Source organism: Macrotis lagotis, chromosome 2, assembly GCF_037893015.1.
Source record: "Macrotis lagotis isolate mMagLag1 chromosome 2, bilby.v1.9.chrom.fasta, whole genome shotgun sequence".
NCBI lineage: Eukaryota > Metazoa > Chordata > Mammalia > Peramelemorphia > Peramelidae > Macrotis > Macrotis lagotis.
The window spans coordinates 324,408,478-324,426,786 of NC_133659.1; the positions used below are offsets into that span (position 1 = coordinate 324,408,478).

Sequence of the window (18,309 nt, forward strand, 5' to 3'; positions counted from 1 at the left end):
GAATGAATTCACATTTTTTAAAATAAGTTCATTTATTTTTTATTTTTTTAGATTTTTTGCAAAGCAGTGGGGTTAAGTGACTTGCCCAAGGTCACACAGCTAGATAATTATTATCCGACCTGAGGCCGCATTTGAACTCGGGTCCTCCTGACTCCAGGACCAGTGTTTTATCCACTGTGTTGCCTAGCTGCCCCTGAATTCACATTCTAAAGGAATAAATTCATTATATAGTTTCAAAGCTGTCCTCCTATCTGTGCCTTTCTCTGAAATTCCTTGGTTCTTTTTTATCCCTTTAAAAAATGCTTCGATGGCCCTTTTTTCTTTCTTTTTGACTATAACAATTGTCACGTTCTTATTCTAGAATAAAGGATAAACAGTAACACCAATCACTAGCCCCTTTCCTTGCTCTGATCCTCCAATTAAAAAAAATAAATTTTAAAAATAAAATAATTTTTATTTTATTGAAAAATACAAAAACGTATTTTGTAATCAATAAGTATAATCAAGCAAGGAAAAAAATCCATGCTTTGACGATATCTGGAAATGGATGTCTCCTTTGATACCCCTAAACCTTTCTGTCAGAAAGTGAGGAATCTGGTTCATAACAAGTCTCCTCATTATGTCTCTGCTATGGGCCTTGGTGTAGTGGGAAGAGGGTTTGACCTGGGAGTCAGAACTGGGTTGCAGTCCCATCGATGCTGTGTATCTTGCTGGTTGCTCCTAGTTGGGGTGATACTGGCTGGGGAGAAATCAGTAAAGACTCCTTGTAGGGGATGATATTTGAACTGAACCTCATTGGTTCCAAGGGGTTCCAAGAAGCAGAGGGTCCATGAGAACGAATGGGGGTTGAGGTTTATCGGACCTGGTCACATTTTGTCCTTTGTTCTGCTGTTTGTCATGTCTGACTCTTTGTGACCCCATTTGAGGTTTTCTTGGCAGATACTGGAATAGTTGGCCATCTCCTTCTTCAGCTCATTTTACAGATGAGGAAACTGAGGCAAACTGGGTAAAGTAACTTGCCCAGGCTCATCCAGCTAGTAAGTGTCTGAGGCTAGATTTGAACTCAGGTCTTCCTGACTCCAGACCCAGTGCCCTGCACTGTGATGCCACCCAGCTTTTTCAGTGATATTAGCAAAGGAGAATACGCCACAAGTGTGCAAGATTATACAGCAGCTGTGGAACAGTATAAAATAGCATCAGACTGGCAAGAAGTATGGAATAATCAAAATAATGGCTAGCATTTTTAGAGTCATTTAAGATTTCCAAAGCCCTTTGCATCTGCTACCTTACTTGACCCCAGCTCAAACCCTGGAGGGTAGATGGCTATTGTTATTACCATTTTGTGCAGTTAAGGGAACTGAGGTTGAGAGGTTAAATTACTTGTCCAGAGTCATGTAGCTAATAAATATCTAGAATAGAATTGGAATTGGGTCTTCCTGACTCTTATCCAGAGTGTCACCTGGTAGTAGCTTTGCCATCAAAAGATTTGGGTTCAAATTCTCCCTCTTTCTACAGGTGTGACTTTGGACAAGTCGCTTCAGTCTTCACATCTGTAAAATGAGAGGATCGAATGAGGTGGCACCTTCCAGCAGTAGATTGATTTTCCTATAATCCTCTCAGAGCCTCAGTGTCCCCTTCTGTAAAATGAATGGAAGATGACCTCCATGGTCCTATCTACCTTTGTATGTATGATCCTAGGCTTTGGGAGGAAGGAGGAAGAAAATATTTTCTGATAGGGAGAGAGCAGAATAATGGGGGAAGGCTTCTTAGAGGAGGTGACATTTGAGTCGCTAATTTACATAGAGGTGAGATTTCTAAAAGTCAAGGTGGGACGGCCTGGCATCTTCAGCTACCTTTCTCCATCGCTCTCTGTGCTAATCATCAGCTGGCCTGGTCCCGGTTGAGGTTGAAGGACACTAGACCCTTCTTGGATGGCCCCCACAACCAGGACTTGGAAGATGGGGGTAATTTCAGCCATTAGACTGTGAGCAGGGAAGAATGCAGACATTTTCAAAATGAAACCTAATAATGGCTTTTCTTCACTCTTTGCCCTTGTCCAAAGGAGAAGCACGAATCAATCAAATGGGCAATTAAGTACCTACTCTAACTCCAGGAGGGGCAGTGTTCTGGCTACTGAGCCAGAAAGACCCAAGTTCAAGTTTTGCCTTTGATACGTACTGCCCATGAGTCTCTGGACAACTCACATCACCTCTTGGTGCCCCAAGGAATTCTTTAAAATTATAAGGCATAGAAGTCTAGAACTCAAATTCCACCTTGGAGTTCCTGTCCAAAAAAGGGGTTGGGGAGGAGCCAGCTCTGGGATTCACAAAAATAAAGGTTCTTGTTCTCAGGGAGTATCTATTCTATCTGCAATATGTCATATCTTCTTTTCTTTTTCTTTTCTATAAGAAATGGAAAACAGCTTCTGTGGAGTTTACTATCCAGCTCCAGCCTTATCTCCTGTCTCTGAGCTTTTGCCCCAGCTGCCCCACCATTTCTGAGATATTCTGTTGTGCATCTTGGCTCCTGGGTTTCCCTGGATTTCTTCAAGAGAACTTCAGCTCTTGGTCCTCCCTGTTTGAACCTTCCCCTCTCACATTATTTTCCCTTACTCTATATGCTTAGTTGTATCCTCATGAGTTCAAATCTGGATTTAAGACACTTCCTAGCTGGTAAATCACTTTATCGCTTATCTCGGTTTCTTCAGCTGTTAAATAAACTGGAGAAGGAAATGGCAAACCACTCCAGGATCTTTGCTAAGAAAACCCCAAATGAGGTCACGAAGAGTTGGGCACGACTGAAACAACTGAACATTAAACATTAAAATATTATCTCTTGGAATCAGGGACTGTTTTTGACAGTCCAGGTGATACCACCTCAGAGCCTTTCCTATCATAAACATTAAGCGATGAATTAATGAAACCCAGGACTCACAATCCTGACAGGGTTTCTTAGGGATCCCTTTAACCTTTGGAGCCTCCACCAGTTTTCTAAATTCTGTGTGAGGAGAGAATATCTCCAGATGCCTTGAGAATTTCTATGGTAAATGGATGGTTCATTGAGATTTAAAGGCTTCCAGCTTCTTATCTCCTTAAACAGATTTCAGTTTGATGGGAAACTCTTCAGGATGTTTGAGTGGGCTCATGGAAAGAAGCCAATAGACATGAAGAGAGAGTTAGGAAATTCTGGAGTCACCCAAGGTCCTTTTAAATGAAAAACTTTTTTTGAAACCAACTCTTCGAGGAGAGCACTCCTAGTTTCCCCCACCCAGAACCCCAACACTCCCCCATTCCATGGTTAGTACTTGGCCATCTCCTTGGCAGGGTTTAAGTATACTCAGGGGGAAACCACCCCAAGTGGCTCAATGAGATTTGAGAATTCATATTCAAGGCTATTTCCCCAACTATATACTCTGTTTAGATCCAGATCCCCTAGAAAATAATCATTATTGTAAGTGACTTGAGGAAAGGGTCCGTGTCTTTCTGTAGACTCCAAGGAGGAAGTGATGAGTCCTTGATAAACACTGGCTGGATCTAGCAATCATCCACCCTTTACTGAGACCGAGTTGATCAGATAGTTTTAGGAAGGCAGACTGTAAAAGAAAAAGTGTGGGGTGTGCTGGGTGGTGCAGTGGACAGAGCACCGGCCCTGGAGTCAGGAGGACCTGAGTTCAAATCCAGCTTCACACACTTAATAAGGACCTAGCTGTGTGGCCTTGGGCAAGCCACTTAACCCCACTGCCTTGCAAAAACTAATATACACACACACACTTTTCTGAGTGGTACAGTGGATAAAGCCCTGGAGGACCTGAGTTCAAATCCAACCTCAGACACTTCATAAGGACCTAGCTGTGTGACCTTGGGCAAGCCACTTAACACACACACACACACACACACACACACACACACACACACACACACACACACACACAGACACACACTTTTTCGGGTGGCACAGTGGATAAAACACCAGCCCTGGAGTCAGGAGGACCTGAGTTCAAATCCGGCCTCAGACACTTCATAAGGACCCAGCTGTGTGGCCTTGGTCTCCCCTCCAGTCCCACTGCACCCCGTAAGTGAGGCCGGTGACTTGGCACAGCCCCAAATCCCATTCACTTGCTGGCCCTGGCATCACCTCTCTTCTGAAGGAAAATCACAACATGCAGACTTTATTAAAGCATGGTTTAACAGTGCCGGGGTGGGATTGGAACCCAGACCCCGGGCCTCTTGCCACCATATGGTGCACACTCGGGCCGAGAGCGGGTCAGGCCAGGGCAGGCAGAACCTTCTGCCCGAGTTATTGTACAAGAGGCGCCGCCTCACTCCGGCCCCGCCTCGGGCGCCACGTGGACGCCTCCCCCGCCCCCCGCCCACGCGAGCCGGCGGGGGTGGGCGGGGCCGTGACGTCACCGGGCGGGGCACATCCGGGTCTCGCGGGTGACACCGCAGGGGCCCGGACTGGCGGGCGGAACCTTTGCGCGTGAGGCGCGGGGAAGGCTTTGGAGGCCGCACCGCCGGGTGTTCCTGCGTCTAGCGGTCCGCTCGGCGCCGGGGCCGCGGAGGTGAAGCGGAGGAGGCGGGAGCCATGGACGTGCTGGCCGAGGAGTTCGGGAGCTTGACTCCGGAGCAGGTGGCCGCCCCCATTCCCACCGTGGAGGTGAGCGAGGCCGCGGCGCCGGAACGTGACTCTTATTTGGGGGCGTTTCCTCCGGGGGCTCGGGCTAGGCGGCCGCGGGCCGGAGGGCGCCTGCGCGGAGCCCTGCGCCCCGCCCTCCTCGGGCTGCGCATGCGCCGCGGGGCCTTCCCGGCCTGTCAGTCTCGGGAGCTTGGGGCTGGCGGGGTGCGCCTGGGGCCCCCCATTCCGACCTCGTGGCCTTCCCAGCACCAGGCTCCAGTGCGTCGATGGAAGGAAACTGACGGGAACAATTCTGCCTCCCACCCTTTCACTATTCTCCCCAAGTTCTGGTCTTTTTTCTTAAACTTTTTAAAAAATTTTCTTTATTTTGACTTTCACAGTTTCCCCCTAGTCTTGCTTCCCCTCCCCCACCGCCAAGTTGGGGCCTTGACCAACTCAGAGCCCCCCCTTACGGGCTCCTCGTGGCCAGGTTCAGTTAAGAGGAGGTTCCCCGAGGGAGGGAGCCCCCCGACCCCTGCTCCCCGCCTGTCCTTCTCACTACCTGCCCCAGGAGGGAGAGGTGGCACATGAGCAACTGCTTGCAGAGCATCTGGGTAGGGGGGGACCCTGGAAAAAAACCTTCCTCTAATGTATTATTTGCAATCTAGACTCTTCTTTGTTTCCAGCTTATGCTCTCTTGCTGATTGAATCACCCCGGATCCATTTAGCCACACCCCTGATTTGTATTTTTGTTGACTTTTAAGATAGTACTAACTTAAGAATGAATGAATAACAGCATTTTTAAACACTTAGAAAAACCCTGAGGAGTGAGTCAAGTACCATAATCGTTCTTTCTGTCTTTGAGATATCTTAAAAGATTTCCCTCTTGCCCTTCAAAAGATCCCACCTCCAGGACAGATTCCATCTTCCCACTTTCTTGATTAAGTCTGAGGCACCATTTTCCTAAACCTAGTGGTTCCCTAGTTAGAACAGGGAGCTAGAGGCTGGTGAGAATAGTCACTCGAGGAACAAGGAGTGGTAGCTGTCAGGAAAGCCTGAAAAATAAGACTCAAACTGTACTGTGGAAGGCAGGTGAATACGGGACCAAAGAAGCCTGTCCTCTTCAGTAGCAGCATTTCATGGCCTAGGAATCATTAATATAATCACCCTAAGTCATCAGAAAAAGGGTAAAATAGATTCATTCTTCTTGAAAAAGACAGGGAAGGGGTGGCTAGGTGGTTCAGTGGATAGAGCACCAGCCCTGGAGTCAGGAGTACCTGAGTTCAAATCTGTCCTCAGACACTTAATAATAACCTAGCTGTGTGGCAAGTCACTTAACCCCATTGCCTTGCAAAAACTTTAAAAAAAAAAGAAAGAAAGAAAAAGACAGGGAAATGTGTAATGACATTTTAAAACAGTTTCCATAAAAATAGTTAAAATCAACATAGATTTGGTACTTAAAGGAGTGACACTTTTTTTTGGAAAAGTCACTCATGACTTTTGCTACTTTTTAGATTTTTTACTTTTTTATTTTAAAGATTTTATTTATTTTGAGTTTTACAATTTCCCCCCAATGTTACTTCCCTCCCCCCACCCCCCACAGAAGGCAATTTGTCAGTCTTTACATTGTTTCCATGGTATACAATGATCCAAACTGAGTGTGATGAGAGAGAAATCATATCCTTAAGGAAGAAACATAAAGTATAAGAGATAGCAAGATCAGACAATAAGAAATCAGGTTTTTTTTCCCCTAAATTAAAGATAATAGTTCTTGGTCTTTGCTCAAACTCTACAATTCTTTCTCTGGATATAGATGTTATTCTGCATTGCAGATAGTCCAGAATCGTCCCTGATTGTTGCACTGATGGAATGAGCAAGTCTATCAAGGTTGATCTTTGCCCCCATGTTGCTGTTAGGGTGGACAGTGTTCTGGTTTTGCTCATCTCACGCAGCATTGACTATTGTTACTTTATCAATATTGACCTGGCTCTTTTATGGTTCAGTCATTCTTATTTCTTTTTTAGATTTTGCAAGGCAATGGGGTTAAGTGGCTTGCCCAAGGCCACACGGCTAGGTAATTATTAAGTGTCTGAGGCCGGATTTGAACCCAGGTACTCCTGACTCCAAGGCTGGTGCTCTATCTACTGTGCCACCTAGCTGCCCCCAGTCATTCTTATTTATACCAATAACAGCTGAAAAACTATGACTAAATGGTACATTTTGTACAAATCCTAATTCTTACTGTTTTGATTCACAGGAAAAATGGAGGCTGCTTCCAGCATTTCTAAAGGTCAGTGTTAGACATTTAATATTCATTCCCATGTTCTTAGGTGCGAAAAGTCCATTTGATTTTCCTCTTTTATAGTAAATCCTTGTCATTGGTGTATTTTGACCACTGCTGTATATCATACCCATTGCTAAGCAAGAAAGGAAGGAATTCCTAGATTCTGGCCCGTAGGGGTTTGAGTTCTAGTTTGGGAGGCAGAACACACATACATCAAGATAACTTAGTAATTCTAAGACCAAACAAGAAATAAAGATAATGAGTGTTTGATCCATAGATTTAGAGGAGGAACAGTGTTTGAGGAAAATATGATGGAGAGCATAGATTGAAATCTGGAACTGGAAATAAGGATAGAATTAGGTAACTGGAGAGATGGGGCAAAGGTAAGAATATATACAACTACCATATTTAGGTTGGAGCCAATGCTGTTTATAGAAAAATTATGATGGAGGATACCTAGTGATGGAGTTGTCAGTCTCTGTTTAACTGTATGGCAGGGGTGGGAATGTCCGGCCCATGGGTCTTATAAGGCCCTTGAAATCATTTGGTCTGATGTTGCCAAGGCAACTGCAGGCAGGACTTGAACCTCAATAAATCTTGGACCTTTTTAGGGGTGAATTAATTAAATATTTGACCAGATACAGCAGCCTAATTTTTAAGTTGATAATCTTGTGTGGTCTGCAGTTGATACTGTAAATGCCCAAATGACCCTTGGCAGAAAAAACATTCTCTAGCCCTGCTACAAGGAACTCTAGCTAGTTGTTATAAGACTAATTTCTTGCTGGTGCTGACTGGCACTTGTGCCAGCTGGGGATGCTGGAGGATTCTGAGTAAGTCATCGTCCTTCTCCCTTTTGGTAATAATGGCATAAGGGGAAGGTAGCCTGAGGATTCAGAATGTCTGCTGATACTTTGGAAGCAATTTGGGGAGGGGGCTTTGTAAAGTCTAAGACTACTACTTAGTGTCTTTCTCACTGGGTGAGTGGAACTGGAGTTAGGACTGGAGATCTCAGGGGCAGTGTTGAGGGAATGCCATGTCATTATTAAAGCTCTGGTTGGAGAGGAGTGCTCAGGTAGATATGGTTAAGACATAAGTAGGTGCCAGATTGTTAACTGTTTTGAGTCCCAGAAATTTAGGCCTTATCTTAGAGGCAATAGGGCGCTTTTGACTTGTAGTTATTCTCCCCTCTACGTTGACTTTGAATTTTTGAGCTGAGATTTACATCATGTTAATCTGATTGTGGTATGTAGGATGGCCCAGAAAAAGAGAATGGGAATAGAGAAGGGACTTGTTAGAGGAGTGAAGGGGACATGGAATGGGAAGGAAGGTCCCTCTGCAAGAACTGTTTGAAGAGGGTGGCTGTGGCTCAGTGAAGGATTGGGTGTGCTCAGAGCCTGCTAAGGTCCTGCCATGGCAGGTAATAGCTGCCCAAACCTTGGCTTCACCAGCTTCATAAAGCTGGAACTCTTTGTGGACTGGGGGAGGTGCTCTTTGCCCAGTGGGAGACAAGTGAGCAGGGAAAGAGTGGACTTAATGAATACAAGGCATCCTTGACCTCTGCCCAGGTACAGACAGGTGTGTTCCATTGCTCTGAACCGGGTGATTTCTGGTGATAGAAAACACAGATTTTAACCACGATAATGTATTTTTACTAAGCAAAATGTGGAGCTTTTCCAAAAACTTTGTCTTGAGGCAAGTTTTACCTCTTATGATGGCCAAGATTCTGTCACAGATTTTGTTCTTTTGGTGCTGATGCTAGGACTTCTTTCTGATCCCTGTAGGTGAAAGGCCTTGTGAAGCAACACATCGACTCTTTCAACTATTTCATCAATGTAGAGGTGAGTTTGCTGTCTGGAACCCAGACGTGAACAATGAGAGTTGCCTGCAAGACTGAGATTTCTCTCCATCTTTCTGTCTCACCTATAGATAAAGAAGATCATGAAAGCCAATGAAAAGGTCACCAGTGATGCTGAGCCCATGTGGTACTTAAAGTAAGGAAGACTTGCTGTTTTGTATAGAATCTGTTTCTGTAAAGAAACAGAGTTGCTAAGAATAGACCATGTTGACCCCTAAAAACACAACACCCACATCTTCTTTGAACCTTTTTGAACTTGGCCAAGTTCTCAGACTGAATTCAGCATATTAAAAGAGGAGAGTTATTATTTGCTTCTGGTGTTTCCTTGGTCTTTGAAACCAACAGAGATTAGTCCATTGTGCAGTAGAGTTGAGTAGGTCCTTGAATTTGTTCTATTGAATCGATCCTTTCTAGATCACTTCTACCCATAGTTTTAGAGAAAGTTGCATTTGTTCAAGAGGAACACCTTGATAACATACCCTACAAAGAAAGTAACATGTGATTTTTCTTTGAATGGCTAAGTGAGTGAAAATAGACTCTTAGTTTTGGTAAATTGATGTTGAATTTATTTGCTTTTAGATACCTTAACATCTACGTGGGCCTCCCTGATGTCGAAGAAAGCTTTAATGTGACAAGGCCTGTGTCTCCTCATGAGGTAATTGCGGAACCTGATTTTTGGTCCTGGTTTTTAGTTTTAGATATCTCCCCCACATTATGGAGGATAAACTTAGCTGTCAACACTAATTCAAATACATGAACAAGGGAAAAAAATTAGTTGTAGGTAGACCCTTTAACTCTTGTTTATTTAAAATATTTTTTTTTTGGAGGGGGAAAGAATAAGGCCTTTGATTTCCTAGGTGTTGGGAACTCCCTGGGCTTGACCAATGCAAAACTAAACTTTTGTGGTGACTTAGAATTGTTTGAGGCTCGAAGATTCGCCCAAGGTCCAGAAGCAGCACCTGGCCTGGAGGTCAACTCTATCCTCTACCCTGCCCTGCCTCTCACTGGACAGATGTGACAAGTGTATTAGCTCTCCCCTGGTGGCCACCAGTGAAGCCCTTGCTCCTCAGCCTCTCACCACCAGCCTTCACAGCTGGGGGCTCCCTTGGAGCCAGACTGGCCTTTTCATGTCTCCCTGAACACAGGATGTGGATTTTCCAGATTTCTGCTTCATGGGCCACCGACCTTGTCCATGTAAACTTGTAGCTCGCATTTTGATTAAGGTTTAGTTAACACAATACTTCCTTCATAAACTCACCAAGTGTGCATAGAGTGTTTTTGTTCTTTTTTGACAGCTGAAGTTACTAGTCCAGGGCACATGATTAGGAAGGGTTTGTTCCAGAGCTTGAGTCCAGATCTTCTACATTCATTGATTTTTCTAATCTTTTTAAGATTGAATCCTCCCCACCTTGCCCTGCCTAGGAATGCAGGGACTACTCTGGCTCCCCAGCCTGCAGGCGACTAGCACCCTTCTAGGGACTCACCACATTCACTCTTAGCTCAGGCAGACCCCTCATTTAGCCTTGCCTGCTAAGGTTTGAGCTCAAGAACCTCTATGGTAACCAGGGATGGCTGGCATGGACCCCCAGGCTCCACCCTGCTCAGTCTTCCATGGCAGAGGGTCTTGCAATTAACTGTCTTCCCCCCCCCCCCCCCATGAAAATGTGGCCATTCCATGGATCTCCAGCCCACACTTTTCCTTGCCTTCTAGCTCTTAGGGTTGGTCTGAACTGTCCTGGGGAAAAGCTTCAGGGAATTCCTTGAAGGTCCTTCCTCAAGGAAAATCCTTCCTCAAGGAAAGTCCTTCAAGGACTTCTGGCTGATTTTTTTTTTCTGGGGAGGGGATTCTCCTTATTAGAGCTAAAAGCACCCGCTGCCTGGCTCAACTCCTCATTTTCTTGTGGTTAGCAATGATAGATTGAACTGATCTTGTGTCCCCTTTAATGCCTTGGTACAAGCTAAGCAAGTCACTGGTTTGAAAATGGTGGTTGTCTGGGGAATTCTCGTTCTCCTCAGAACGTTCTCCACCTAGTGGCTCTAGCTGGGAGGTGCAGCGGAGTGAAAAGGATTGAGCTGTCTCCTTAAACTACACAGCGGGACCAGGTGATGCCTTGGATTGTGATATTTACTGAACCACGTAGTGTGAGCAGCTAGCCAGCAGCACGTTGAAGATGACATGCCCTCGGAGCTGTCACCGGCCGATCCTTGTTTTCTCTCTTAGAGTCTAGTCACAGAAAGAGTGAAAATGTGAAAAAAGAGGACTTTATATTTTACTTCTTTGAACTGTAATTTCACCCATAGTTCAAAGACGGATCCATATGGGAATCTGTATCTATTACAAGGATGTGGGATGCTCAGCTTGTTTTTACTGATGTTCGTATTTGGAACTTGTATCCGTCTGTGTAATGTGCTTGTAGATCCGTAGGAGAGTTCCCACTGCTTACAGATTCACTGGGATGGCTATTTTCTCTCCTATATTTAGTTCTTGATTATTTAACCTCTTATAATAAATGCCAGGTTTTTTTCATCATTTTCCATGAATTCCAGTTTGTAAAGAACATACTAGAGTAGGAAGAACTATAAGGAAATTGGGGTGAAAACCATCTTTGATAGGTTTAATGATGCCCACCATCACTAAAGAGGGTTGCAAATAAAAGCTCTCAGGATTCTGGTTTTGTGCTCCATTGTGGGGCTGTTCAGGCCCAGGCATGATGCAGTGGGGACATTGGTCCCTGTCCTCCCTCTGACTGTAGGGTCAGGAGAGAATGAGGTAGCAGGTGAGTGAGTTGCTGTGGGACTGGTGGAAAGGAAAGGTGAATTCCCTTCTTGTGGGAGAGAAGTGTTGGATAGAGATGCCACAATTGGGTTGTAATGCAGTTGTCTGACTTGTGTTGCAGTGCCGTTTGCGAGACATGACATACTCAGCTCCCATTACAGTGGATATCGAGTATACTCGGGGCAGCCAAAGGATAATTCGGAATGCTTTACCTATCGGCAGGTGAGAAATTGAGAAAGTTTATGTGTGTGTGTATGTGCATGTGCGTGCATGCATTCATGTGTGTTTGATTTCCTTTGGTGGTATATTTGAAATGACAGGTGTCAAGTTATCAAAGTCCCTTGACCTGTCCTTGGCATTCCCAAGATAACACAACCCTTTTGCGATTTCCTGAGGCTGCCTTCTTGTAGAAGGTGATTGTCTATTTTTTTACTATGAGCTTTTCTTTTCTCTCCCAGAGCAGTCCCTAACTATCAAGGAGCCTGGTGGCTCCAGCGAGATTGTTTGGAAACCAAGGTAGGGGGCTTCTGTCACCACCACCACCACTTTTTTTATGGGCCTCCTTCAAACTGGGAACATCCCAGAGCCCTCCAGCAGGATGTCAGTGGAAGTAGCAAAGAGTTCCTTTGGTCCTGGTGCTGGGGTCTTGGGGTGCTCCTTCTGGCTCCCATTCTGGTGCTTTGGGTATTTCTTGGGGAAATTCACAGAGGATCACCCCAAGAAGGAAGGGCTGGATTTCCTTGTTCCCCTACCCCATTTTAGAGCGAGGGGAAGGGAGTAGGGAATGAAAAGGACAGACTTGCTTTGGGCAGGGAGTGAGAGCTTGGCTGGGTAGTCCATGTCAAGGACATCTCTTGTCTTTCTGGGGGACTTTGCCCTTACCATTGGTGATCCAGGTAGGTTGCTTTTGAAAACAGGGAAAAGATTGCGGAGTCAGCTATAGAAAGCCCCTTAGGAAGGGGAGGTTAGGTGCCAGCATGGCGAGGAGAGCTGCTGCTCTGACCTTTGGTCTGTGCCTCAGACTAATCAACTCTCCTTCTTTAAGTCAGGACTTTACCTCCTCCAATACTGAACACAACTAGTACTGAGTAGAGCCTTGTCTAGGGGCAGATATAGGTGGAGTTCTTTGGGCAAAAGGGAGTTCCTTGGTAGTGCCCGCAGACAAAAGGCATTTCCTTGCAATAATTGATTGGATTAAAATGATCTGTCATGGGAGATGTTACCTTTGGCCTGTGCAATTTATGGGGCTGTTTTTTGATATAAGCTGCAAGGACCAGAAAATGTTTCCAGCAGTCCCAGCTTCTTGGCTGGTGTGTGGCAGCTCAGAGCAGCTGTGCCCCAGATTCAAATTGGGTTGTCCCTGTGCTGTGAAAAACATCCTAAGGTGGAGTTGAGCTCAGGGTGGGGTTTTCCAAAGGCCAGACCTAAAAGCTAAGATGATTCTGTTAAATGTTTTTCCATGTGAATCAGGAAATGAGTAACAAAAGAGAACCATGTTGGGTTTTTACAGAAATCTGGCCTGCCTTTCTTTGTGCAAAGGAAGCCATTTTTTGGGTGGGGTCCCTTTAGGGGAGTAATAACTCCCTGCTTTTGAGGTCTTTACCATTCTCCTCTCCCCCAACAATCCAGGGAAATGAGCAAACAGAAGTAAGACAGATGCTGAAGACTTTTGTAAATATTTTGGCCCTCTATCAAGATATTTCAATAAATACTTAATCCCAGTGTTTCAAAAAACAATGATTTGACACACTGTTCTGAAGAGAGCAAAGCCTATATTATGAACAGAGAGGGAAAGGATTTTCATTTCTCTTTTGATGGTGAGCATCTTGGAGCTTTTGAATAATGATTTAGAAGTTTTTAAGAAGTTGAATTTTTTATTTGCTCTCAAACTTTTTATGGTTATTTGTCTTTGAGAATTATTGTATTCTGCCTATAATCCATAAAAGTGTCAATCCATTGACACTCTTCTTTTCTGAAAACAGAATGCCTATTATGCTACGGAGCTCAAACTGTGTCCTGACGGGGAAAACGCCAGCTGAGTTTGCCAAACTCAATGAGTGTCCCTTAGATCCAGGTATGTTGTCAGTCCCTGTTTTCAGGGGGTTTTCGATTGCAATTCCATTTTTCCCCTTTCTTTTCAAATACATTTTAATTGATCTCTTTTATTACATTTCCACTATACATAACAAATAATTTTTTAAAGACAAAAAAATAAGAAAAGAGAAAAAATCAATAAAACAAATGAACACATCGGAGAAGTCTGAGAATATGTGTAGCAATTGTTGACTCCTGCAGGCCTCTGCCAAGGGGTGGGATGGGAGTATTTTCTCATCCCTCTATTTTGGAGCATTGCTTATTCTTTATAAGTTTCCAACATTCACTATTAATTTTGTGTGTGTGTGTGTGTGTGTGTGTGTGTGTGTGTGTGTGTGATCTATTTGTGTTGGGTTTTTTTTTTCAAGGCAATGGGGTTAAGTGGCCTGCCCAAGGCCACACAGCTAGGTTCATTATTAAGTGTCTGAGGCTGGATTTGAACTCAGGTACTCCTGACTCCAGGGCCGGTGCTCTATCCACTGTGCCACCTAGCTGCCCATTTCTTTTTATTTATTTAATTTATTTATATTTTTGCAAGGCAATGGGGTTAAGTGGCTTGCCCAAGGCCACACAGCTAGGTAATTATTAAGTGTCTCAGACCAGATTTGAACCCAGGTACTCCTGACTCCAGGGCCGGTGCTTTATCCACTGTGCCACCTAGCTGCCTCTTTCTATGCTTTTCTAATTCCTCATGTTTATCATTACTTAGAGCCCAGGAGGATTCCAATACATTCCTATATCTCAGTTTGTTTAGCCATTCTCCAGTTGATGAATATCCACCTTGCTTCTAATTCTTGTGTTTATAGTTTGTTTTCAGTGACCTCTTTGGTGTTATGTGTCTAGTGGAGGCTCTGGGTCAAAAAGCATGGGTATTTTAGTCACTTTATTTTCATAATTCCAAATTGCTTTCCCAAATGGTTGCATTGGGTCACAGTTCCACCAGCAGTCTTCTCACAGCCCTTCCATTGTTGATCATTGTCACCTTTTGTCATCTTTGCTAGTTTGTGTAAGATATTCTCCAGCTTTAAAAAAAAGTGTAACGTGTTCAAACCTAAAACATTTTAATTTACTGTGCTTTATCTTATCTCAGTATATCATTCACGGAATAATTGCATCCACAGAATGAATATTTTGAAGATTGGACCAGTATTTATTTATTCTTTTAGCATCTAACAGCTTGATCTGTTTTTTTTTTCTTTCATGAGTGAAATTTTAGTGTCCTAAATATTTATTCTCAGTCTCTTTTCTTTAACTTTTGGTATGCTTAAACAAAACAAAAACCATTCCATTAAAAAGCATTTTTTCTGGCCTAAATTTTAAAATGTTAAATAGATGGGCTAGAAACCTTTTAATATATAGCTGAGATGAGGAAATGCATTGGCATTCTCTAAATGGACATAGTGTTAAAAATTCTATATCCTTTTCAAGGGAGGTGATGATGGGTTGTTTTGTTTAATGTCTCTGGCTCGACATTTTTAGACTTTCAGCTAATTCATCTTAGCCCTTTTACATTGATTTTCCCCCCTTTATTTATTTATTTAAGGCAGTTGTGTTAAGTGACTTGCCCAAAGTCACACAGCTAAGCAAGTATTAAGTGTCTGTGGCTGGATTTGAACTCAGGTCCTCCTGACTCCAGGGCCAGTGCTTTATCCACTGTACCACCTAGCTGCACTCGATTTATTTTCTTTTTATGAATGACTTCCATCTTGCTTCTAGTTGGATAAATTGATACATAATCCCCAAAGATGTTGGCAGGAAATGCAGTTGAGTAGGCTTTGTTAGGTGGAAACTAAAATGGCCCCATGATGTCAAAGGCAAACATGGCATTAAGTCCCATCAGGAAACACTGATGGAGGAGCTGGTTGTTTTTTCAGCTCCTTGTCCTAGAGCTGCTGCTCATTAGCTGACACTTGGAGCCCTGGCTTGTGGGTGTGAGCCTGAGGGGCATCTGGGCTCTGCAGAGCTGGCGCACTGCTCATGCTGGCCTGGCAGTGAGACCCCTGCTGCCTCTGCCATGCTGGCATCTTGATCATCATCCATGAGGCATCTTGAACACAGAGCATAGCCAGCAGATGGGCCGCGGTGTCTTCAACCTCTCCAGTCTGGATAGTGCCTTTCTGAGGAGGCAGCAACAGAGGGGTTAACCTTGTGTTTTTGGAGCAGGTGGCTACTTCATCGTCAAAGGAGTCGAGAAGGTGATTCTCATTCAAGAGCAGTTGTCAAAAAACAGAATCATTGTGGAAGCTGACAGAAAAGGCACTGTTGGGGCCTCCGTCACCAGGTAAGGAAGGTCGCTGGGGATCCTGCCTTAAGATTATTTTAGTTATGTAGATGTACTCTGTATTTCCTGGATGTTATACAGTGAAAAAGAGGGACAGTTAGGGCATGTGGGGGATGAAGTGCAGAGCTAGAGTCAGGAAGATTCCTGAGTTCAAATTCAGCCTCAGACACTTACTAGCTGGGTGACTTTGGGCAAGTCACTTCACCCATTTGCCTCAGTTTCCTCTGATGTAAAATGAGCTGAAAAGGAAATGGCATAGAAGTGTCTCCTTTTTGGAGGGACCTAGGAGATTTAGATGAGGGACTATGATAGCAGGATCAGGACTTGAATCTCCATGATCCTTCAGCTTGTCTTGACTAAGATACCAGAGGTATTGACTTTGCCAGCATTTTACAACATGTGGACTTAGAATCTTTTTTTTTTCTTTAGGATTTTGCAAGGCAAATGGGGTTAAGTGGCTTGCCCAAGGCCACACAGCTAGGTCATTATGAAGTGTCTGAGGCCGGATTTGAACTCAGGTACTCCTGACTCTAGGGCCGGTGCTCTATCCACTGCGCCACCTAGCCGCCCCTGGACTTAGAATCTTATCAGTCATTTGTGATCTAGCAGCATGCTGTTTTGGATCCAGAACCTCATCTTTGCCAGTTTCCTTGCTCTGGACAAGGAATTTTCTCTCTCTAGGCGGTGGCTTCCTCATTGTAAAACAAAGGGATTAAACTGGAGAACCTCCCAGCTCCTTGGTAGCTCTAGTTCTGTGAGTCCCAGTTTTAGCCAGCAGCCTATGCTTGTAAGCTTTCATTTCCAGGCAGGTCCCTCTTGAATGGGGTGATGAGAGGAGGAGGAGGAGGCAGAGGATGGAAAGGCAGGGTCATTCTACCTTACAGTGGCTTCAGCCAAGACCAAGGGAACTCTGCCTAAATGGAATGGGGGGGGGGGGTGCCTGGGGATGTGGGAATCTTGGCAAGAAACTCAGATTTCCTGGTTGGAGCAGGTGACCCTTCGGAGTTCCTCCAAGTTCTCATGTTCTCTTTTTCTGTGACAGAGTCACTGACATGAACATTTCCTCAGATCTATAAATGGGATGCTTTCTTCTAGGCACAAGTGCATCTTAAATAGCCTGTGTTTCCTTGTAGTTCAACCCACGAGAAGAAAAGTAGGACCAACATTGCAGTGAAGCAGGGGAGGTTTTACCTGAGGCACAATACCTTGTCCGAAGACATTCCCATTGTGATCATCTTTAAGGTAGAGTCTGGCTTCTCTCCCCGGAAGCCTCCCCTGTGATTCTCCTTCCCCACAGGCTGCACCTACTGTTGGGAAGTTTCCTCCATGGAGGGAGTGGTCAGTTGGACCAAGAGGAGAGCTAGGTCCTCCCTTGGTGTGGTGAGGGGAAGCATCAGCACAAAGGAGGAGGCTGAACAGCTCAGGGCATGGTGTTAAGAGAAGATAGAAGCCCCAGGGGCCATCCCCAGTGAAAAATATAAATGAGCTACTGGAAGCTGGGTATATACTTTACCTTGGAAATGTTGGGATGGGAATTTGTGTTCTATCCTACTTAGGGATGGACAGGATCAATGATTTAGTGGATGAGAAAACTCCTAAGATCCCAAGCAGGGCATATTAGGTCCTGGGAGGTAGATAAGTACTATTTCTATTTGACTGAAGAGGAAGCTGAGGCTTGGGGGGGGGGGGGGGGGGGAACGGGACTTAGCTTGTCAAGCTAATGGTTTGGTGGCCATGGTACCAGAGCTAGCAGGTGTCCGAGCTGGGCTGGACAGGCAGGACCCTTTCCTATAACCAAAACATTCTTCTCCCCATTGTTGTCTCTGCCTTATAAATAAAGGGTGTTAAATTCCTTCTCCCAAATCATTTAGCTCTTACTGTACTTGAATCTAGGATCTTCTAATGTAGTTGAAAAATAGCACTGGACATTCAGATTTAAAACCCAAAAGATGGCAAGGCAGGAGCAGCTAGGTGGCGCGGTGGATAGAGCACTGTTCCTGGAGTCAGGAGGACTTGAGTTCAAATCGGACCTCAGACACTTAATTGCCTAGCTGTCATAACCTTGGGCAAGTCACTTAACCCCATTGCCTTAAATTAAAAAAAAAAAAAGATGACTAGGCTACTCCCAAGGTCTGGGATTTAACCTCTGGGGTCAGGGTGCTGCAGAACCCAAGCCCTTGGATGTGGGGTTTCACAAGTTGAAGAAGACTTCATCCCCTGGTGCTGGGCATCATCCTGCTGCTCCTTAGTCCACTGACTGGCCCCTTGGAAGCACCTGTCAGAGTCCAGACTTTGTGGGCCTTGCAACAGAGGGAGAACTGGAGGATCTGAGCAATTTAGGAAGGAGGGGAAAAAAAAGAGAAGAGAAATGAAGATGAGCTCCCTGGATCACTAGTGGGAGAAGT

At 44.7% G+C, this 18,309-nt stretch overlaps 1 protein-coding gene across 1 annotated transcript in view; it reads left to right on the forward strand.

The window, feature by feature from the left end:
* The first annotated feature begins 4,474 nt into the window (after nt 1-4,474).
* POLR3B (RNA polymerase III subunit B) overlaps nt 4,475-18,309 on the forward strand; it is a 136,426-nt gene continuing 122,591 nt past the window's right edge. Inside the window, exons 1-9 of the mRNA XM_074226765.1 lie at nt 4,475-4,656; nt 6,872-6,904; nt 8,680-8,736; nt 8,825-8,889; nt 9,333-9,408; nt 11,651-11,751; nt 13,512-13,603; nt 15,787-15,904; nt 17,038-17,146. Of these exons, the coding sequence (XP_074082866.1) occupies nt 4,585-4,656; nt 6,872-6,904; nt 8,680-8,736; nt 8,825-8,889; nt 9,333-9,408; nt 11,651-11,751; nt 13,512-13,603; nt 15,787-15,904; nt 17,038-17,146 (723 nt within the window). The 5' untranslated portion in view covers nt 4,475-4,584. The remainder of the gene's footprint in view (nt 4,657-6,871; nt 6,905-8,679; nt 8,737-8,824; nt 8,890-9,332; nt 9,409-11,650; nt 11,752-13,511; nt 13,604-15,786; nt 15,905-17,037; nt 17,147-18,309) is intronic.